General features: G+C 40.5%; 1 protein-coding gene across 1 annotated transcript in view; it reads left to right on the top strand.

Annotated features, from left to right (window-relative positions):
* Positions 1 to 1,838: 1,838 nt before the first annotated feature.
* FERMT1 (FERM domain containing kindlin 1) overlaps positions 1,839 to 23,865 on the top strand; it is a 64,194-nt gene continuing 42,167 nt past the window's right edge. The window contains exons 1-4 of the mRNA XM_079899091.1: positions 1,839 to 2,093; positions 6,974 to 7,142; positions 8,983 to 9,216; positions 19,557 to 19,703. Coding sequence (XP_079755217.1) covers positions 6,992 to 7,142; positions 8,983 to 9,216; positions 19,557 to 19,703 — 532 coding nt within the window. The 5' untranslated portion in view covers positions 1,839 to 2,093; positions 6,974 to 6,991. The remainder of the gene's footprint in view (positions 2,094 to 6,973; positions 7,143 to 8,982; positions 9,217 to 19,556; positions 19,704 to 23,865) is intronic.

Below are 23,865 nucleotides of genomic sequence, written 5' to 3'. Positions count from 1 at the left end.
TTAAATAACAGACTCAAAATGTTGATTCTGCTTGTTTTTTAAGAGGGATTACGGTGAGTATTGCTTGTTTATATATGTATGAAATTTTGAAGTCCAGAATATACTTTTTAATACACTTCTAAACTAGAACCTTAGGGGATGAGTTGGACCTGCATCACAATAATAACTAGGTAGTAAAAAAAAAGCCTAGGACATTCAATATGGATGAAACTAAAAAATATAATGCTGAACAAAAGAAACCAGACACAAAATAGCATACATCATCCAACTCCATTTATGTATGGTACAAACATCAGCAAAACCCATCTGAGGATTAGAAGTCAGGATAATGGTTACTCTTGGTGAGGGGTGGTAGTAACTAAAAGGTGGGATTAGGGGGCTTCTGGGGACTGGCAATGTCCTGTTTCTTGATCGGAATTTCATTACAACACAGGTGTGTTCAGTATGTGAAATTCACCAGCTGTATATTTATGATTTGTGTTCTTGCATATAAATATATAATATTTCCATTAAAAGGCTTAAAAAAGAATTTAGGCCAAGCAGAAAGCTTAAAACCAGTTAAATTCTTTAGCGCAATCCAGATATTTTCAACTAAAATGGAAAACTAATTTGGCGTAAAGAAAGCCGTTACTGCTTCCTGATCATATCCAAGATCCTGAAGACAGTCTATGGTCTAATCAACCATGCACAGTCTCCAGAAAGCAAGTCTTAGACACTTTCTGCCCCAAATAAGTGCATATTTGCTCAGTCGGTATTAGGCATGTGGGGAAGTCAGATCAGAAGACAGCTGACCACCTTCCTATAGTTGACAAACTCTACCAAATTAGGAAATTCAGTTTCAAATTTTTTAATCATTTTAATTATAAAATCCCATATTTGCTGACGGTTGTTCAACTGACCTTTTCAAATTAAAGGTAAAGTACTTTCAAAACATAATAATGGCTGAATATGGTAATGTCCAAGCAAAACAAAGATTCCATTTCTAAATTTTACAACATCTTAAATTAATATTTAAGTTATCAAAAGCTTTATGTACTTGACAAAAATCGCTAAAGACTATTATACTGCATAAAACTCCTCCATGGACTGAATGCAGTTCTGGTGGTGGGAATTCCATCCCTTTACCCATTTTACAGATGAGAAAACTATAATTTCCTGTCTATTTTATAACCACTGACTGTATCCTCAAAGCTCAACCCCAGACCTGGTGCATAGTAAACACTCAACAAAAGTGTGTAATTTGGGCGAAGGAGGCTTGGAGAGGTTGTGTAACTTCCCCAAGGTCACCCACCCTTCCTGCTCTCTTCGGATGAATCCCACAGGAGGGTGAGCGGAGCGCTGGGTGGTGAATGTGAGGTGAGCCACCCAGACTTCCGCGAGGGGCGGGGCCTTGGGTTCCCCCAGGGTCTTCCATCGTGCATGTTTGGGGTGCCTCACCCTTCTCAGGGGTTTACACCACCCTCTTACTCAGAGATGAACCGCTTTTGTTTCTTCCACCTGGCGACCACAGTTCCTCCAGGCTCTCTAGAGGGGAGGCGGTTGTTCCCGCCTGAAGCCGGGGCTCCTGGCGCGTGGACGCACCCCGGGGTGTGAGTGACTGGTACACCCTGAGGGCGGGGAAGTAGCAGGACCTTAATCACCGGGCTAGTACTGGGCGGGCCTCGGGGAACCGGGAAACTGGAGGCGGTCTAAGGGAGGGTGGGCAGGATGAGAGGTCGCAAGAGGGGCACGGGGCTGAGCCTCCGCCGGGTTCTCCCCGCCCTCTCGCCGCGCGGTAGCCGGGCGACCACCCTTTGCCCGTGAAGTCTGCGGAGCGCCTCCTCCTCGGGCAGCGGGACCTGGCAGGCAGGGGCTGGGCGTGCAGCCGCCTGCCCGCTGTGCTGGCCGGCCTTGCCCCGGGGGCCGCGCGGGGCGGAGACTGGGCGGCGGGGGCGGGTGCCTGTCTAGGTGGCAGGTCCGCGCGCAGCCCTCGCCAGCCGAACCTCGCGGAGCAGCTGCCGCCACCCACCACGCGCCCCTGGCTCGGCCGCAGGGGCCTCTGGCCGGGTCTCCAGGGGGCAGCAACTCTGCACGCCGCAGGCTCCGGAAAGGAGGTGGGTGGCGAGGGGCCGGGACCAGGCTGGGAGGGGAGGCTGCGATGGGCGCCAAAGGTTCCCGAGACCCCCGCCCCTGCCTTTCTACAGCCCCTTGCACTTAAATGGCTGGTGAATTAAAAACCGCGTCCTCGGCTTGTGACCACCTTCTCCGTCCTTGCGTATCTGGCTGCGCAAAGTAAACTGTCCGTCCAGCCGCGGGGGGGGGGGGGGTAGGTGGCAGGTTTATGCCCACCCACCACACTCCCCTGGGCCCCAAGACCCTGCAGAGCTGGCAAAAGACAGGCCAGAGGCCTTTATGGGGGTAGGGGGCAGGTTTTTACCCACCCACCACACTCCCCTGGGCCCCAGGACCCTGCAGAGCTGGCAAAAGACAGGCCAGAGGCCTTCGGACCCACTCACTCTCTGATCTTCCAGGGGAAGCGTTGGGTCTATTTCCCCCCATCTTTCTCTCTGTCTGCCTGCCTGCGTCTGTCTGTCTTTCTTGATTGAGTTTTCTATAAAGGACCCGAGGAAGTGGGCAACTGGGCTTCCCCAGAGGAAGGCAGGTCTGGTGGTGTGCTTTGCTTCTTGTTCTTGTCTTTAACTTAGATGTGCTTTCCTCAACAAGTAACAGCTTGCTGAACGTGAGAAGTTCGCTCAAAAAGGCACAGAAAAGATAGGAGAGGAATGTGGGGAAACCAGATTGCCTAATTTTAGCCAGAATTTCGTTGTAAGGGAATCACCATTTATTGCCTAAATGAGAAGTGTTTTGATTGCCCAGGTTAGGAAAAGAAAAAACCCACTGTCTGATTGCTCACGAAACAAGCAGTAAGGGTCACCTTAAAAGTAAGGTTATTTTCTTTATGTACAAAACATTTTAAATAACAAAACCTCAAATCATAGCATTTTAGAAATTGTAAGGATCTTAAAGTCAAATACTTCAATGGCATGTTATGAGTTTGTCTGTGAAAGAGTTATCTTTATTGTGTCCTCACTGGGAAATATTTATGTTAGTAGGAATGCTTAGTGAAGGTACTGAGAGTTTAGCTCAGAGTTTTAAGAGTTGTACAATATATCCTTGTAACTTATTTTATTTTTTTTAAATTTTTTTTATTGGAGTAAAATTGCTTTACAATGTTGTGTTAGTTTTGGCTGCTTATTTATTTTATACATAATAGTTTGTACCTTAATTTCCTACCCCTGTCTTGCCCCTCCCCCCTTTCCTCTCCCCACTGGTAACCACTAGTTTGTTCTCTATATCTGTGAGTCTGTTTCCTTTTTGTTATATTCACTAGTTTGTTTTATTTTTTTAGATTCCACATATAAGTGATATTGTACAGTATTTGTATTTCTCTGTCTGACTTATTTCACTCAGCATAATACCCTCCAAGTCCATCCATGCTGTTGCAAACGGCAAAATTTCATTATTTTTTTATGGCTAATATTCCATTCCACATCTTCTTTGTCCACTCATCTGTTGATGGACACTTAAGTTGCTTCCATATCTATTGTAAATAATACTGCTACGAACATTGGAGTGCATGTATCTTTTCTAATTGGTGTTTTCAGTTGTTTTGTTTTGTTTTGTTTCTGATACATACACAGGAGTGTTATTGCTGCGTCATGTGGTAGTTCTATTTTTAGTTTTTCGAGAAACCGCCATACTGTTTTCCACAGTGGCTACACCAATTTACATTCCCACCAACTGTGTAGGAGGGTTCCCTTTTCTCCACATCCTCGCAAACATTTGTTATATGTAGTCTTTTTGATAATAGCCATTCTGACAGGTATGAGGCAATATCTCACTGTGGTTTTAATTTGCATTTTCCTGATGATTAACATGTAGAGCATCTTTTCCTGTGCCTGTTGGCCATCTATATGTTTACTTTGGAGAAATGTCTATTTAGGTCTTCTGCCCATTTTTTTAACGGGCTGTGTTGTTTTTGCTTTTGTTTTTTACTTGAGCTGTATAAGCTGTTTGTATACTTTGGAAATTAACCCCTTGTCTTTCGCATCTTTTACGAATATTTTCTCCCATTCCATAGGTTGTCTTTTCATTTTGTTTATGGTTTCCTTTGCTATACAAAAACTTTTAAGTCTAATTAGGTCCCATTTGTTTATTTTTGCTTTTATTTCATTTGCTTTAGGAGACAGATCAAAAAAAATATTGCTACAATTCAAGTCAAGGAGTGTTCTGCCTATGGTTTCTTCTAGGAGTTTTATGGTTTCTGATTATATTTAGGTCTTTAATCCATTTTGAGTTTATTTTTGTATATGTTGTTAGAGAGTGTTCTAATTTCATTCTTTTACATGTAGCTGTCCAGTTTTCCCAGCACCACTTATTGAAGAGACTGTTTTTTCTCCATTGTATATTCTTGCCTCCCTTGTGGATTAATTGACAAGTGTGTGGGTTTATTTTTGGGCTCTCTGTTCTATTCCATTGATCTATGTGTCTGTTTTTGTGCCAGTCCCATACTGTTTCAATTACTGTAACTTTGTAGTATAGTCCGAAGTCAGAGAGCATGATTCCTCCAGCTCTCTTCTTTTTCAAGATCATTTTGGCTATTCGGGGTCTTTCATGTTTCCATACAAATTTTAAAATTATTTGTTCTAGTTCTGTGAAAAATGCTGTTGCTATTTTGATAGAGATTGCATTGACTCTGTAGATTGCCTTGGGTAGTATGGTCATTTTAACAATATTAATTCTTCTAATCCATGAATATGGTATATCTTTCCATCTGTTTGTGTTGTCTTCAATTTCTTTCTTCAGTGTCTTATAGTTTTCCAAGTATAGATCTTTTACCTCCTTAAGTTGGTTTATTACTAGGTATTTTATTCTTTTTGATGTAGTGGTAAATATGATTGTTTCCTTAATTTCTCTGATAATTCATTGTTCGTGTATAGAAGTGCAGCAGATTACTATATATATATTTTGTGGTCTGCAACATTACTGAATTCATTGATGAGCTCTAGTAGTTTTCTGGTGGCATCTTTAGGATTTTTTATGTATAGTATCATGTCGTCTGCAAACAGTGACAGTTTTATTGCTTCCTTTCCAATTTAGCTTCCTTTTATTTCTTTATCTTGTCTGATTGATGTGGCTAGGTCTTCCAATACTATGTTGTATAAAAGTGGCTAGAGTGGGCATCCTTGTCTTGTTCCTGATCTTAGAGGGAAATACTTTCAGCTTTTTACCATTGGGTATGATTTTAGCTGTGGGTTCATCATATATGGCCTTTATTATGTTAAGGTACGTTCCCTCTATGCCCACTTTCTGCAGACCTTCTCAGAGGTCACCATAGTCCTGGCTTAATAAGTGATCTAGTTAGTTTGAAGGGAGGAAATGAGTCCTGGAGCTAATTTTTCAAGTAGCTATTGCAATTTGAGGGTGTGAGAGGAAGACCAGCATTAGCTGGAGCTTGTTATGAATGCAGGGTTTCCACATCCACCCCAGACCTGCTGACTAGAACCTGCATGTTAATAAGATCCTGCTGAATAGGATCTGCATATTAATAAGGTTCTCAGGGTTCATGTGCACTTTCCATTAGAGAAGCCCTTTCCTGGGCCGTTTGCATGCACAGATGTTTCTCAAAAACAGGCCTTATGAAAACATAGATTTCTCATAAGCTGTCTTTACCTGGAAAAATGAAAAACACTTGTTATCACTTAAATGACTGATTTTTATTTTAAATCTTAAGATAGCCAAGAGAGGTAGTATCATTTGCTTTCTATTTAAGAGAGAGCTGACATTTTTAAGTTCTGCCAATTTGGATCCCAGTGTTCCTATTACCCCCACAACACTCAGTTCTGATACTGCTTAGCTTCTTTCATGATAGTTCCTCCAACGAGGAGAACACTATGGGTTTGAAGTTCTCACCCCTAACTGTACTTTGAAGAGTGGGTTTGTATGTCTGTCACTCCTGTTTTAAATCTGTTGCTAAAGGTGTGTCCAAAAACTTAATTGATGCACTTGTTTATCAACCTCTATATGATATAAAACAGTTATTCAAGTAAATCAAATATGTGGCAATAACTAATGACCTGCATCTCTATGTGCTTAAGATAAAACTACGCTATATGACTAAAAAAGAAACGGTTTTGCTCTATTTTTATTTTTTGAATTTTCATACCAGAAGATGTCATCAGTATTTATGGGAGGAATGTAATAATACATATGTATATACATTAGAGATAAATTTTTTTTAATATTTATTTATTTGGTTGGGCTGGGTCTTAGTTGTAGCAGGCAGGCTCCTTAGTTGTGGCTCAAGGTCTCCTTAGTTACAGCTTGCTGGCTCCTTAGTTGTAGCATACAAACTCATTGTGGCTTGCATGTGAGATCTAGTTCCCTGACCAGGGATCGAACCCTGGCCCCCTGCATTGGGAGCACTGAGTCTTAACCACTGCACCACCAGGGAAGTACCAAGATAAAGATTTTAATTTCCTTTTTTAAAATCAGTTCTACTGAGGTATAGTTTGCATACAACAAAATACATCAAAGTGTACATTTAAATTCAATGCATTTTATTGTATACAAATTATACTTCAATAAAGTTGATTTTTTTTAAGTGTCAAGGATTGCCATGATTTGTTACCTATTGCTAGAATAGTTCAGAGAAGGTCAAGAAGAGTCAGTAGAGAGGGATGGATGCACTGGGCAGGCACAGAAAATAGCCAGGTGGACCTGGGAGGGTGGAAAAGTGAAGTACATAAATTTAGAAGGCCTTGAGATAATTTTATAACACTTTTTCTCTTTAAAGTTAAGATGCTGAATTTAATATCAGGAACCCTGTGGCATTTTTGAAGGGGGGCTAAAATGGGGGAAAAATGTTTTGCTCTGCAAGGTCTGCTTGACGAGTCCCACCCTCCTTCTGATCTATCTGCCTTTTTACGCAAAGACACCTGCATTTGCCACAATGCTCTCATCCAGTGACTTTGCGTCTGCTTCTTGGGAGCTTGTGATCCAAGTTGACCATCCAAATGAAGAGGAGCAGAAGGATATCACACTGAGAGTGTCTGGAGACCTGCACATTGGGGGAGTGATGCTCAAGTTAGTGGAACAGATCAGTAAGTTGCTGCTTCTTTATGGTTTCTCTACATTTGAAACCCTCTCTGTTGCATCACCACTAAATGGCTGAACTGGATTGTCTGACCATCTAAATTTTTTTGATGATCCATCTTGTAATGGTCCCTGCCTGCAAGAGGAAGAGAAATGCCTGAAGGAGCCCAAACCACCCCCTGACCCCCAATGTGAAAATTTGAGTCTTTGGTGGCAAACGAAAGCTCCCCAGTAGGTGTAAAAACCTATTTGCACAAGAACAGCACCCCTTCCATGGTGACTTTAGACCACACCTGGGGCCTTAGATTATTGTGTGATTCTCTGTTAATGCTTGATTGCTCCGAGATGCAGGCGGCCTGGTGCCAATATGTCTTTTAACATTGTCCACCATTTGCTACTTACCCTGTTTAAAACAATGAAAGAAGTCTTCAGGGTCAGAGTCTTCACATCACGAGTCAACATGAGGTACCTAGAATTTAATAATGTTCTATTTTCTTTTTATTTATTTTTTGTCTTCTACTTAAGACCACAGATGTTAGCTTATCATTTACACTAGTGATAAAGTATTTTTAAGGAAGCTTTCATTGGAGTATCATATACGTACAGAAAAGTGCACTTATTGTAAGTGTACAGTTCAGTGAATTTTCACAAAGTCATATAACCACCACCCAGATCAAGAAAGAGAACATTACCTGTTCCCCCACCCAAGTCCCGCACCTAACCCCTCCCAGCCACTGCCCCACCAAGGGTAACCACTATCCTGAATTCTTACTCCATAGGAGTAAACTGTACAGTAAACTGTATATAAGTGGAATTATACAGGATAATATACTCTTAGGCATCTGCTTTCTTTCCTGCCACATTATGTCTGTGAGATTTAACCATGCTATTGCATATAGTTTGGGTTCATTGATTCTCATTGCAGTATAATATTCCATTGTATGACTATGCCACAATTTATCCATTTACCTGTTGATAGATATTTGGATTGTTTCCATTTGGGGGCTTTTACAGATAGTACCTGTCTTTTGGTCTATATAGTACACGCATTTCTAATGGGTATATAGCTCAGAGAAAAATTCCTGAATAGGACTTTCCAAAATAGTTATAGCATTTATACTTCTAATAACACTGAGAGAAACATTTTCTAATTTAAATAGAGAGAAAGAAAGAGGGAGAAACTATTTTTTAAGGAAATAAAAATACCGGTGGCTCTTAATTTAGCAAAATAAAAGATTGAATATTGACTCTAACATTGGCAAAGGGGAAAGATTCAACCTAGATACCAAGGGGCATTGAAGAAGGGGAAGAATTCAATGTTGATGCTACCATTAAGAGAGAAAATATTCAGCTCTGATTTCAGTGTAAACACTTTGGAAATTGGGAATATGGTGGAGCTAATAAGAGATGGACATTCCTGAGAAGAGTGAAATGTCAGCTTCCCAGTACTTCTGCGTGGAATTTGATTGGGAGCTGTTGATATTCCCTTGTGGAAAGATTCACTTCTATTAGAGAAATAATCTTGATTAAACAGAGGTGATGCTCCTGGCCTTCCCAGAAAGGACCATGGCACCAAGGGACTTGGGAGAAGATAACTTTAGTATTTCATCAGGAACAAAAATTGTATGTCTCTCTTACTTCCATAGTATTTAAATATAAAGAAGGTAAGGTTCAGTCTGTCTTCTACCTGCCCTGCCTTAGGGACTTTGACAAGAAGCCAAGAATGATGGAACCTTGGGTTGTAAGAGGAGGTGGGAGCGTTGGCTTCAGTTTTGCACACAAGGGACTTGACTCTGGGGTGCGAGTGCTCACTCTCACTTTACTGCACTGTGTTCTCCGTTCTTGCAGACATAGCCCAGGACTGGTCAGACTTTGCCCTTTGGTGGGAACAAAAGCACTGCTGGCTTCTGAAAACGCACTGGACCCTGGACAAATGTGGGGTCCAGGCAGATGCAAAGCTTCTCTTCACCCCTCAGCATAAAATGCTTCGCCTCCGCCTGCCCAACGTGAAGACAGTGCGACTGCGAGTCAGCTTCTCGGCCGTGGTCTTCAGAGCGGTCAGCGACATCTGCAGAGCCCTGAGTGAGTTTCCGCAGGCGCCTGCGCCCTCTGGACTCTCAGCAGAGGAGGACAGGAAAATACGTGCACTTCTGTCCACAAGCAGTTGGCTTTACAGAACATGTGCCTTATTAGGAGCATACTTTTTGAGCCCAGTTCTGGAGACTTTAGCCATTTAAGTGAAGTTAAACCAAACGGAAAATTATTGGAATAAATCAGATTCACTTCCACAAAGCTTAAAACTATTTCAAAGAGATTTGTAAACAGAAGAGACAACCCCATTAAGATTTCCCCCCCCAAAACTCATTTCTCTAAGCCATACTGAAATCATCATTATATTTAAGACAAAAAAAGAGTTCCATTAAATTATTATCACCATAGAGCCAATGTGTCTTTATTGTTTTTGAGATAATGGTGATGCAATGTCTTAATTGCTTCCCTAACATTTGGCTCCAGTAAATAACTCTGTCCGCAAACATCATTTGTGGAGTTTATTTTAAGCAGGAAAGTACACTTAATTATGGATCAGAAACTTTAACAGCCATTAGAGACAACACTGTCCAAACCATTTCTTCTTCCTGGGACTTCCATAATAGGAGCAAACCCTGGGTCAGGAAGGTGTTCTTATTTTATATTTTTTGAAAGTGTGTAGGTATATTCTTGAGTTCCAAGGCAAAGATTTAGTATTTGAACACAGTATATACGGTATGTGAGTGAGTGATCTATCTCCCCATTAAACTGTAAACTGCTCATTCATTCCTTCAACAAATATATACGTATTGGTTCGGCAGGCACTAGGATGAGTGCTAGGGATGGGTTAAGCAAAAAAATAGACCAAAATCTCTGCCCTCCTTGAGCTAACGGTGTAGCATACAGAGACAGAAAATAAATCATGTAAAAAAATAAGATGTTAAAAGGAGATAGGTAGTGGAGAAAAAAAGGAAAAAGTATATAGTGTACACAGGATTGAGAGTGCCAGTGTTGGGTAGGGCAGGTTGGTATAGTATTAAATAAGGTGAAAACAGAACCATTTCTTGAACATGTCTGTGTTCCTAACACCTAGGAGAATGCCTGGCACACATCAACTGCTTAGTAACTGCTTGTTTGTTTTTTTGTTTGTTTGTTTTTTAACACCTTTATTGGAGTATGATTGCTTTAAAATGGTGTGTTAGTTTCTGCTTTATAACAAAGTGAATCAGTTATACATATACATATGTTCCCATATCTCTTCCCTCTTGCATCTCCCTCCCTCCCACCCTCCATATCCCACCTCTCTAGGTGGTCACAAACCACCTAGCTGATCTCCCTGTGCTATGTGGCTGCTTCCCACTAGCTATCTATTTTACGTTTGATAGTGTATATATGTCCATGCCACTTTCTTACTTTGTCACAGCTTACCCTTCCCCCTCCCCATATCCTCAAGTCCATGCTCTAGTAGGTCTGTGTCTTTATTCCCGTCTTACCACTAGGTACTTCATGACCTTTCCTTTTTCTTTTTTTTTCCCTTATATTCCATGTAAATGTGTTAGCATACAGTATTTGTTTTTCTCTTTCTGACTTATTTCATGCTGTATGACACTCTAGCTCCATCCACCTCACTACAAATAACTCAATTTCGTTTTTCTTCATGGCTGAGTAATATTCCATTGTATATATGTGCCACATCTTCTTTATCCATTCATCTGTTGATGGACACTTAGGTTGCTTCCATGTCCTGGCTATTGTAAATAGAGCTGCAATGAACATTTTGCTACATGACTCTTTTTGAATTATGGTTTTCTCAGGGTGTATGCCCAGTAGTGGGATTGCTGGGTCATATGGAAATTCTATTTGTAGGTTTTTAAGGAACCTCCATACTGTTCTCCACAGTGGCTGTACCAATTTATATTCCCACCAACAGTGCAAGAGTGTTCCCTTTTCTCCACACCCTCTCCAACATTGATTGTTTCTAGATCTTTTGACGATGGCCATTCGAACCGGTGTGAGAAGATATCTCATTGTAGTTTTGATTTGCATTTCTCTAATGATTAATGATGTTGAGCATTCTTTCATGTGTTTGTGTGCAGTCTCTATATCTTCTTTGGAGAAATGTCTATTTAGGTCTTCTGCCCATTTTTGGATTGGGTTGTTTGTTTTTTTGTTATTGATCTGCATGAGCTGCTTGTAAATTTTGGAGATTAATCCTTTGTCAGTTGCTTCATTTGCAAATATTTTCTCCCATTCTGAGGGTTGTCTTTTGGTCTTGTTTATGGTTTCCTTTGCTGTGCAAAAGCATTGAAGTTTCATTAGGTCCCATTTGTTTATTTTTGTTTTTATTTCCATTGCTCTAGGAGGTGGGTCAAAAAGGATCTTGCTGTGACTTATGTCATAGAGCATTCTGCCCATGTTTTCCTCTAAGAGTTTCATAGTTTCATTTAGGTCTTTAATCCATTTTGAGCTTATTTTTGTGTATGGTGTTAAGGAGTCTTCTAATTTCATACTTTTACATGTATCTGTCCAGTTTTCCCAGCACCACTTATTGAGGAGGCTGTCTTTTCTCCACTGTATATTCTTGCCTCCTTTATCAAAGATAAGGTGACCATATGTGCATGGGTTTACTCTGGGCTTTCTATCCTGTTCCATTGATCTATATTTCTGTTTTTGTGCCAGTTCCATACTGTCTTCATTACTGTAGCTTTGTAGTATAGTCTGAAGTCAGGAAACCTGATTCCTCCAGCTCCATTTTTCGTTCTCAAGATTGCTTTGGTTATTTGGGGTCTTTTGTGTTTCCATACAAATTGTGAAATTTTTTGTTCTAGTTCTGTGAAAAATGTCAGTGATAGTTTCATAAGGATTGCATTGAATCTGTAGATTGCTTTGGGAATTGAGTCATTTTCACAATGTTGATTTTTTCCAATCCAAGAACATGATATATCCCTCCATCTATTTGTATCATCTTTAATTTCTTTCATCAGTGTCTTACAATTTTCTGCATACAGGTCTCTTGTCTCCTTAGATAGGCTTATTCCTAGATATTTTATTCTTTTTGTTGCAATGGTAAATGGGAGTGTTTTCTTGATTTCACTTTCAGATTTTTCATCATTAGTGTATAAGAATGCCAGAGATTTCTGTGCATTAATTTTGTATCCTGCTACTTTACCAGTTCATTGATTAGCTCTAGTAGTTTTCTGGTAGCAGCTTTAGGATTCTCTAAGTAGAGTATCATGTCATTTGCAAACAGTGACAGCTTTACTTCTTTTCCGATTTGGATTCCTTTTATTTCTTTTTCTTCTCTGATTGCTGTGGCTAAAACTTCCAAAACTATGTTGAATAAGAGTGGTGAGAGTGGGCAGCCTTGTCTTGTTCCTGATCTTAGTGGAAATGCTTTCAGTTTTTCACCATTGAGGACAATGTTGGCTGTGGGTTTGTTATATATGGCCTTTATTATGTTGAGGAAAGTTCCCACTATGCCTACTTTCTACAGGGTTTTTATCATAAATGGGTGTTGAATTTTGTTGAAAGCTTTCTCTGCATCTTTTGAGATGATCATATGGTTTTTCTCTTTCAATTTGTTAATATGGTTTATCACATTGATTGATTTGCGTATATTGAAGAATCCTTGCATTCCTGGAATAAACCCCACTTGATTATGGTCTATGATCCTTTTAATGTGCTGTTGGATTCTGTTTACTGGTATTTTGTTGAGGATTTTTGCATCTATGTTCATCAGTGATATTGGCCTGTAGTTTTCTTTCTTTGTGACATCTTTGTCTGGTTTCGGTATCAGGGTGATGGTGGCCTCGTAGAATGACTTTGGCAGTATTCCTCCCTCTGCTATATTTTGTAAGAGTTTGAGAAGGATAGGTGTTAGCTCTCTTCTAAATGTTTCATAGAATTCGCCTGTGAAGCCATCTGGTCCTGGGCTTTTGTTTGTTGGAAGATTTTTAATCACAGTTTCAATTTCAGTCTTGTGATTGGTCTGTTTATATTTTCTATTTCTTCCTGATTCAGTCTTGGAAGGTTGTGCTTTTCTAAGAATTTGTCCACTTCTTCCATTTTATTGGCATATAGTTGATTGTAGTAATGTTTCATGATCTTTTGTATTTCTGCAGTGACAGTTGTTAGTTCTCCTTTTTCATTTCTAATTCTATTGATTTGAGTCTTCTCCCTTTTTTTCTTGATGAGTCTGGCTAATGGTTTATCAATTTTCGTTATCTTCTCAAAGAACAAGCTTTTAGTTTTATTGATCTTTGCTATCATTTCCTTCATTTCTTTTTCATTTATTTCTGATCTGATCTTTATGATTTCTTTCCTTCTGCTAACCTTGGGGTTTTGTTTGTTCTTCTTTCTCTAATTTCTTTAGGTGCAAGGTTGGGTTGTTTATTTGAGATGTTTCCTGTTTCTTAAGGTAGGATTGTATTGCTATAAACTTCCCTCTTAGAACTGCTTTTGCTGCATCCATAGGTTTTGGGTCCGTGTCTCCATTGTCATTTATTTCTAGGTATTTTTTGATTTCCTCTTGGATTTCTTCTGTGATCACTTCGTTATTAAGTAGTGTATTGTTTAGCCTCCATGTGTTTGTATTTTTTACAGATATTTTCCTGTAATTGATACCTAGTTTCATAGCATTGTGGTCGGAAAAGATACTTCATACAATTTCAATTTTCTCAAATTTACCAAGGCTTGATTTGTGACCCAAGATATGATCTATCCTGGAGAATATTCCATGAGCACTTGAGAAAAATGTCTATTCTGCTGTTTTGGGATGGAATGTCCTATAAATATCAATGAAGTCCATCTGGTTTAATGTATCATTTAAAGCTTGTGTTTCCTTATTTATTTTCATTTTGGATGATATGTCCGTTGGTGAAATTGGGGTGTTAAAGTCCCCTACTATGATCGTGTTACTGTCAATTTCCCCTTTTATGGCTGTTAGCATTTTCCTTATGTATTTAGGTGCTCCTATATTGGGTGCATAAATATTTACAATTGTTATATCTTCTTCGTGGATCGATCCCTTGATCATTATGTACTGCCGTTCTTTGTCTCTTGTAATAGTCTTTATTTTAAAGTCTATTTTGTCTGATATGAGAATTGCTACTCCAGCTTTCTTTTGATTTCCATTTGCATGGAATATCTTTTTCCATCCCCTCACTTTCAGTCTGTATGTGTCCCTAGGTCTGAAGTGGGTCTTTTGTAGACAGCATATATATGGGTCTTGTTCTTGTATCCATTCAGCCAGTCTGTGTCTTTTGGTGGGAACATTTAATCCATTTACATTTAAGGTAATTATTGATATGTTGGTTCCTGTTCCCATTTTCTTAATTGTTTTGGGTTTGTTATTGTAGGTCTTTTCCTTCTCTTGTGTTTCTTGCCTGGAGAAGTTCCTTTAGCATTTATTGTAAAGCTGGTTTGGTGGTGCTGAACTCTCTCAGCTTTTGCTTCTCTGTAAAAATTTTAATTGCTCCATCAAATCTGAATGAGATCCTTGCTGGGTAGAGTAATCTTGGTTGTAGTTTTTTCTCCATCATCACTTTAAATATGCTCTGTCACTCCCTCCTGGCTTGCAGAGTTTCTGCAAAAGATCAGCTGTCAACCTTATGGGGATTCCCTTGTGTGTTATTTGTTGTTATTCCCTTGCTGCTTTTAATATATTTTCTTTGTAGTTAATTTTTGATAGTTTGATTAATATGTGTCTTGGTGTGTTTCTCCTTGGATTTATCCTGTATGGGACTCTCTGTGCTTCCTGGACTTGATTAACTATTTCCTTTCCCTTATTAGGGAAGTTTTCAACTATAATCTCTTCAAATATTTTCTCAGTCCCTCTCTTTTTCTCTTCTTCTGGGAACCCTATAATTCGAATGTTGGTGCGTTTAATGTTGTCTCAGAGGTCTCTGAGACTGTCCTCAGTTCTTTCATTATTTTTTCTTTATTCTGCTCAGAAGTAGGTATTTCCACTATTTTATCTTCCAGGTCACTTATCCGTTCTTCTGCCTCAGTTATTCTGCTATGGATCCCTTCTAGAGTATTTTTCATTTCATTTATTGTGTTGTTCATCGTTGATTATTTCCTCTTTAGTTCTTCTAGATCCTTGTTAAATGTTTCTTGCATTTTCTCTATTCTATTTCCAAGATTTTGGATCATCTTTACTCTGATTATTCTGAATTCTTTTTCTGGTAGACTGCCTATTTCCTCTTCATTTGTTCGGTCTGATGGGTTTTTACCTTGTTTCTTCATCTGCTGTGTGATTTTCCGTCTTCTCATTTTGCTTATCTTACTGTGCTTGGGGTCTCCTTTTTGCAGGCTGCAGGATCGTAGTTCCCGTTGTTTTTGATGTCTGTCCCCAGTGGCTAAGGTTGGTTCAGTGTGTTGTGTTGGCTTCCTGGTGGAGGGGACTAGTGCCTGTTTTCTGGTGGATGAGGCTGGATTTTGTCTTTCTAGTGGGCAGGTCCACGTCTGGGGGTGTGTTTTGAGGTGTCTGTGGCCTTATTATGATTTTAGGCAGCCTCTCTGCTAATGCATGTAGTTATGTTCCTGTCTTGCTAGTTGTTTGGCATAGGGTGTCCAACACTGTTGCTTGCTGGTCGTTGAGTGAAGCTGGGTCTTGTTGTTGAGATGGAGATATCTGGGAGATTTTCACTGTTTGATATTTCGTGGAGCTGGGAGGTCTCTTGTGGACCAGTGTCCTGAAGTTGGCTCTCCCACCTCAGAGGCATAGCGCTGATGCCTGGCTGGGGCACCAAGAGCCTTTCATCCACACGGCTCAGGATAAAAAGGAGAAAATCTGTGCTTCCCTGGTGGCACAGTGGTTGAGAGTCCACCTGCCAATGCAGGGGACACAGGTTCATGCCCCAGTCCGGGAATATCCCACATGCCACAGAGCAGCTGGGTTCATGAGCCATGGCCGCTGAGCCTGCACGTCCGGAGCCTGTGCTCCACAACGGGAGAGGCCACAACAGTGAGAGGCCCGTGTTCTGCAAAAAAAAATAAATAAATAAAAGAAAGGAGAAAAAGAAGAAAGAAAGAACGAGGATAAAATAAAAGTAAGATAAAATAAAATAAAGTTATTAAAATAAAAATAATTATTAACAAAAAAGATTTTTTAAGTGAAAAAAAATGGACAGACAGAACCCTAGGACAAATGGTGAAAGTAAAGTTTTACAGACAAAATCTCACACAGAAGCATACACATACACACTCACAAAAAGAGGAAAAGGGGAAAAAATAATATATCTTGCTCCCAAAGTCCACCTCAATTGGGATGATTCATTTTCTATTCAGGTATTCCACAGATGCAGGGTACATCAAGTTGATTTTGGAGATTTAATCCTCTGCTCCTGAGGCTGCTGGCAGAGATTTCCCTTTCTCTTCTTTGTTCACACAGCTTCCGGGGTTCAGCTTTGGATTTGGCCCCGCCTCTGTGTGTAGGTCACCTGAGGGCGTCTGTTCTTCGCTCAGAGAGGACGGGGTAAAGGAGCAGCTGATTCGGGGGCTCTGGCTCACTCAGGCCGGGAGTAGGGAGGGGTACGGACGCAGGTCGAGCCTGCGGCAGCAGAGGTCAGCATAATGTTGCACGAGCCTGAGGCGAGCTGTGCATTCTCCCGGGGAAGTTGTCCCTGGATCACGGGACCCTGGCAGTGGCAGGCTGCACAGGCTCCTGGGAGGGGAGGTGTGGATAGTGACCTGTGCTTGTTCACAAGGCTTTTTGGTGGCAGCAGCAGGAGCCTTATCGTCCCATGCCCGTCTCTGGGGTCCGCGCTCTTAGCCACGGTTTACGCACGTATCTGGAGCTCCTTTAAGCGGCGCTGTTAATCCCCTCTCTTCGCGCACCAGGAAACAAAGAGGCAAGAAAAAGTCTCTTGCCTCTTTGGCAGGTCCAGACTTTTTCCCGGACTCCCTCCCTGCTAGCAGTGGTGCACTATCCCCTTCAGGCTGTGTTCACGCCGCCAACCCCAGTCCTCTCCCTGGGATTCGACCGAAGCCCAAGACTCAGCTCCCAGCCCCCGCCTGTCCCCGCGGGTGAGCAGACAAGCCTCTCAGGCTGGTGAGTGCTGGTAGGCACCGGCCCTCTATGCGGGAATCTCTCCATTTTGTCCTCCGCACCCCTATTGCTCCGTTCTCCTCCGTGGCCCCAAAGCTTCCCCCCTCCGCCACATGCAGTCTCCGCCCACGAAGGGGCTTCCTAGTTTGTGGAAACCTTTCCTTTTTCACAGCTCCCTCCTACTGGTGCAGGTCCCATCCCTATTCTTTTGTCTCTGTTTTTTCTTTTGCCCTACCCAGGTAAGTGGGGGAGTTTCTTGCCTTTTGGGAGGTCTGAGGTCTTCTGCCAGTGTTCAGTGGGTGTTCTATAGGAGCAGTTCCATGTGTAGATGTATTTCTGTTGTATCTGTGGGGAGGAAGGTGATCTCTGCGTCTTATTCTTCCGCCATCTTCCTCAACTCCAGTAACTGGTTGTTGACTGAGCAAATGAATGGAAGCTTCCATTACAAAACATAAGTTCCAGAATTGTCCCTGTTGCATGGTGAGCAAATGACAAGCACAGGGCACCTTGCTTTCAGTAATATTCTAAAGAAAATTTGAAAACAGAGTAAATGAGTAAATAAAATTCTACATTTCACACACCACAGTGGACTGGAAGCACACATTGTAGCTGAGGCCAAAAACTTGGAAGTTTTGAAATAAACAGAAACATTCATACATTCTTTTCTTTTCCAGATTACACCTTCATGGTAGTTCTAAAGGACTCAACTTGGCATTTCTAATAAACCCTTTGTTTTTTTTCTTTTTGACCATGCCACATGGCTTGTGGGATCTCAGTTCCCCAACCAGAGATTGAACGCAGTCCACAGCAGTGAAAGGGCCGAGTCCTAACCACTGGACCACCAGGGTATTCCCTAATAATCACTTTTTATGTGTGACCAATTGAAACTAAATCAAATTTAGCAACAGGATGATTTTTTCCCTCGAAGAAAAGACAAGACACAAATCTTGGGCTTGGAGATATCGGAGTTTTGTTTTGTTTTGTTTGTTTGTAAAGCTTCCACTGGAAATTTTGATTCATTTCCGGGTTTTGTGTATAAATTATGCATTTGGAATGGTCACAGGTGTGTGTTGCAACCTGACAGTCAGGCTTGGTTAAAGGGAGGGAATCGAGCCCAGTTGCCAGCCTCAGCCTCAGCACCAAGCAGTGTTTGAACTAAGAGGTAGGAGGACCTATGGAATCAGTGCATTTACTTCCAGGAAAGCTGCCCAGAAACTCTAACATCCACATTCCTTGGCTTTTACCTAGGATCCTAGCAGCGCAGTGTGTTTATAAAGTTATCAGTTCTGATTGGAAATGGCAGTTATAAGTATATTTGATTAATGGAGGAAAATGGGGACTATCTTCTTAGTTTGAGTGCTCCAGAAGCAGCCCTGAGATAAGAATTCAAGTACAAATATTATTTATTTGGAAGGTTATGCCAGGAAACACTGGCTGGGAGTGGGAAACTGAGACTGGGAAGAGAAGGCCACTAATGAGCAAGTATCACTGATCAAGTCACACTTTGGGCAACTGGGGACCTCTGGGAGGCAGTGTGGACATGTCTTGGGGCTGTGCCACCCAAGGGGCAAGGGAGCTGGGGTGTTAATACACCGTTCTCATCAGTCATTGAGTCATCAAGGGCTGATCTTGGGGAGCGTTAATTCACTGAACTCATGTGGCCAGTTGCATCTGTATCTGAGCAGTGTGGACTCTGGCATCCAGAGCAAGCCCTTGGGTAGAGAGACACATCCTAGCTGCCATTGGAAGGGGGTCAGAGCTCACTGAAATGGTGATGGCCAAGGGGTGGGCAGGGCACCTACCAAGTCTGCCTCGGGGATGAAAGTAGCTGTTGGGCAGAGAAAGGCTCTGAAGACCGCTGGTCCATAAAGAAAAAAGATGGGGTCTTTTGTTGTTGCTTAAAAACCTAAAAACAGAAAAGGAAGGAAGGGAGGGAGGAAGGAAAGAAGCAAGGAGGGAGGGGAAAACGAAGTCAATAGATGACACAAGCATAGCGAAATGCTGAGAGCAGTTTAAGCAGAGTGACGATCACAGGAAGGAGCCACTATACTATTCCCTTCACATTAGATATGTTTGAAATATTTTCACAGTATATTAAAAAACAAACTAGAAATTTTCCTAGACTGAACCTCCCTCCACTATCTGACCCCCACACACACCCATTTTGGGAGTCACTTATCCCCTTCAATTTCTTCAAAAGGAATGCGATTTAGTTCCATTTATCTGTCAGGAATTTCCTGAGAAATGGTTTCAGATGCCCAACATGACTCTTGAGTCTTAGAAGGAATTTTCTTTTTACTTTTTGCATGTCTTCTTTCTTTTTTATATGTTTTTTATTTTTTAGATATTAGAAGAGCAGAAGAAGTTTCCTTGTTAAAGCCTTCTGGTGAATATTTTAAAAAGAAGAAAAGAAAAGAAAAAAATAATAAGGAGCCCATAATTGAAGATATTTTAAGCCTGGAGTGTTCTCCAACAAATTCAGGTCCGCCAGGTAAGATGTATTGAAGAAGAAGATTTATGATAGGTGTTTTGTTGTTTTAATTCATTATTAAATCCAAGCATTTCTTAAATTCTTAAGTCCCAAGAACTCTCCTCCCCTCTGGTCACCTTTCTTCTCTCCCCCAAACAAAGAGGACTAAAATTGAAGATTCCAGTGATGAGGATAGAATATCCAAATAATTTTAGAACTAACAGAATTTTTTTGACAAGGTATGTTGTATGGCTCATTATTTTAATTGTATGTGTTAGGTCACGGATGAATGTAAAACTTTAGTAGAATTGGCCATGAATTTGGGGAATAAAGGAAATTTGTTAGATCACTCAGATATACTTCTCTTCCTGATCCTACCTTCATATCACTCTTTCCTGAACTCAATTTAAATTTTGAGTTGGGTGTGTAACAGGAGGGGCAGTAAAAATTCTGTAAAGGCATCATCCTTTTATTTTTACAGTCGTACATCAGAGCTATTGTAAGATTTTGTCTCTATAGCTTTGCTTTCACCATTGTCCTAGGGTTCTCTAGTTCCGTAGTTTTGTTGTTGTTGTTGTTTTGGTACTTTTTAAAAAATTTTTTTTCTTAATAATTATTTTTTAATTTAATAAGTTTTTTTTTTTTTGCGGTATGCCCACCTCTCACTGTTGTGGCCTCTCCCGTTGCAGAGCACAGGCTCCGGATGCGCAGGCTCAGCAGCCATGGCTCAGGGGCCCAGCTGCTCCGTGGCATGTGGGATCTTCCCAGACCGGGGCATGAACCCATGTCCCCTGCATCGGCAGGTGGACTCTCAACCACTGCGCTACCAAGGAAGCCCTTATTTTATTTTACCTTACTTTCTTTCTTCCTTCCTTCCTTCCTTCCTTCCTTCCTTCCTTTCTTCCTTCCTTCCTTCCTTCCTTCCTTCCTTCCTTTCTTTCTTTCTTTCTTTCTTTATTTATTTATTTTTCTCCCTTTTATTCTGAGCCATGTGGATGAAAGGCTCTTGATGCTGCAGCCAGGAGTCAGTGCTCTGCCTCTGAGGAGGGAGAGCCAACTTCAGGACACTAGTCCACATGAGACCTCCCAGCTCCACATAATATCAAATGGCAAAAATCTCCCCGAGATCTCCATCTCAACACCAGCACCCAGCTTCATTCAACAACCAGCAAGCTACAGTGCTGTATACCCTATGCCAAACAACTAGCGAGACAGGACCACAACCCCACCCATTAGCAGAGAGGCTGCCTAAACTCATAGTAAGTCCACAGACACCCCAAAACACACCCCCAGATGTGGACCTGCCCACCAGAAAGACAAGATCAAGGCTCATCCATCAGAACACAGGCACTAGTCCCCTCCACCAGGAAGCCAACACAACCCACTGAACCCACTTTAGCCACTGGGGACAAACACCAAAAACAACAGGAACTATGAACCTGCAGCCTGCAAAAAGGAGACCCCAAACACAGTAAGATAAGCAAAATGAGAAGACAGAAAATCACACAGCAGATGAAGGAGCAAGATAAAACCCACCAGACCGAACAAATGAAGAGGAAATAGGCAGTCTACCTGAAAAAGAATTCAGAATAATGATAGTAAATATGACCCAAAATCTTGGAAATAGAATAGAGAAAATGCAAGAAACATTTAACAAGGACTTAAAAGAACTAAAGGGGAAATAAGCAATGATGAACAACACAATAAATGAAATAAAAAATACTCTAGATGGGATCAATAGCAGAATAACTGAGGCAGAAGAACAGATAAGTGACCTGGAAGATAAAAAAGTGGAAATAACTACTGCAGAGCCGAATAAAGCAAATAGAATAAAAAGAACAGAGAACAGTCTCAGAGACCTCTGGGACAACATTAAATGCACCAACATTTGAATTATAGGGGTTCCAGAAGAAGAAGAGAAAAAGAAAGGACTGAGAAAATATTTGAAGAGATTATAGTTGAAAACTTCCCTAATATGGGAAAGGAAATAGTTAATCAAGTCCAGGAAGCACAGAGAGTCCCATATGGGATAAATCCAAGGAGAAACACACCAAGACACATAGTAATCAAACTGTCAAAAATTAAATACAAAGAAGACATATTAAAAGCAGCAAGGGAAAAGCAACAAATAACACACAAGGGAATCCCCATAAGGTTAACAGCTGATTTTTCAGCAGAAACTCTGCAAGCCAGAAGGGACTGGTAGGACATATTTAAAGTGATGAAGGAGAAAACCTACAACCAAGATTACTCTACCCAGCAAGGATCTCATTCAGATTTGATGGAGAAATTAAAACCTTTACAGACAAGCAAAAGCTAAGAGAGTTCAGCACCACCAAACCAGCTTTACAACAAATTCTAAAGGAACTTCTCCAGGCAAGAAACACAAGAGAAGGAAAAGACCTACAATAATGAACCCAAAACAATTAAAATGAGAATAGGAACATACATATCGATAATTACCTTAAATGTAAATGGATTAAATGTTCCCACCAAAAGACACAGACTGGCTGAATGGATAAAAGAACAAGACCCATATATATGCTGTCTACAAGAGACCCACTTCAGACCTAGGGACACATACAGACTGAAAGTGAGGGGATGGAAAAAGATATTCCATGCAAATGGAAATCAAAAGAAAGCTGGAGTAGCAATTCTCATATCAGGCAAAATAGACTTTAAAGTAAAGACTATTAGAAGAGACAAAGAAGGACACTACATAATGATCAAGGGATCGATCCACGAAGAAGATATAACAATTGTAAATATTTATGCACCCAACATAGGAGCATCTCAATACATAAGGCAAATACTAACAGCCATAAAAGGGGAAATCGACAGTAACACATTCATAGTAGGGGACTTTAACACCCCACTTTCATCAATGGACAGATCATCCAAAGTGAAAATAAGTAAGGAACACAAACTTTAAATGATACATTAAACAAGATGGACTTAATTGATATCTATAGGACATTCCATCCAAAAACAACAGAATATACGTTTTTCTCAAGTGCTCACGGATCATTCTACAGAATACATCATATCTTGGGTCACAAATCAAGCCTTGGTAAATTTAAGAAAATTGAAATCGTATCTGGTATGTTTTCTGACCACAATGCTATGAGACTAGATATCAATTACAGGAAAAGATCTGTAAAAAATACAAACATATGGAGGCTAAACAATACACTACTGAATAATGAAGTGATCACTGAAGAAATCAAAGAGGAAATAAAATAATACCTAGAAACAAATGACAATGGAGACACGACGACCCAAAACCTATGGGATGCAGCAAAAGCAGTTCTAAGAAGGAAGTTTATAGCAATACAATCCTATCTTAAGAAACAGAAAATACCTCGAATAAACAACCTAACCTTGCACCTAAAGCAATTAGAGAAATAAGAACAAAAAAACACCACAGTTAGCAGAAGGAAAGAAATCATAAAAATCAGATCAGAAAGAAATGAAGGAAATGATAGGAAAGATCAATAAAACTAAAACCTGGTTCTTTGAGAAGATAAACAAAATTGATACACTATTAGCCACACTCATCAAGAAAAAAATGGAGAAGACTCAAATCAATAGAATTAGAAATGAAAAAGAAATAACAACTGACACTGAAGAAATATAAAAGATCATGAGAGATTACTACAAGCAAGTCTATGCCAATAAAATGGACAACCCAGACGAAATGGACAAATACTTAGAAATGCACAACGTGCCAACGCTGAATCCAGAAGAAATAGAAAATATGAACAGACCAATCACAAGCACTGAAATTGAAACTGTGATTAAAAATCTTCCAAAAAATAAAAGCCCAGGACCAGATCACTTCACAGGCAAATTCTATCAAACATTTAGAGAAGAGCTAACACCTATCCTTCTCAAACTCTTCCAAAATATAGCAGAGGGAGGAACACTCCCAAACTCATTCTATGAGGCCACCATCACCCTGATACCAAAACCAGACAAAGATGTCACAAAGAAAGAAAACTACAGGCCAATATCACTGATGAACATAGATGCAAAAATCCTCAAGAAAATACTAGCAAACAGAATCCATCAGCACATTAAAAGGATCATACACCATGATCAAGTGGGGTTAATTCCAGGAATGCAAGGATTCTTCAGTATACGCAAATCAATCAACATGATACACCATATTAACAAATTGAAG

Source organism: Stenella coeruleoalba, assembly GCF_951394435.1.
Source record: "Stenella coeruleoalba genome assembly, chromosome: 15".
Lineage (NCBI taxonomy): Eukaryota > Metazoa > Chordata > Mammalia > Artiodactyla > Delphinidae > Stenella > Stenella coeruleoalba.
Note: the sequence above shows the minus strand (reverse complement) of the source record. Positions and strands in the feature narration are given on the sequence as shown.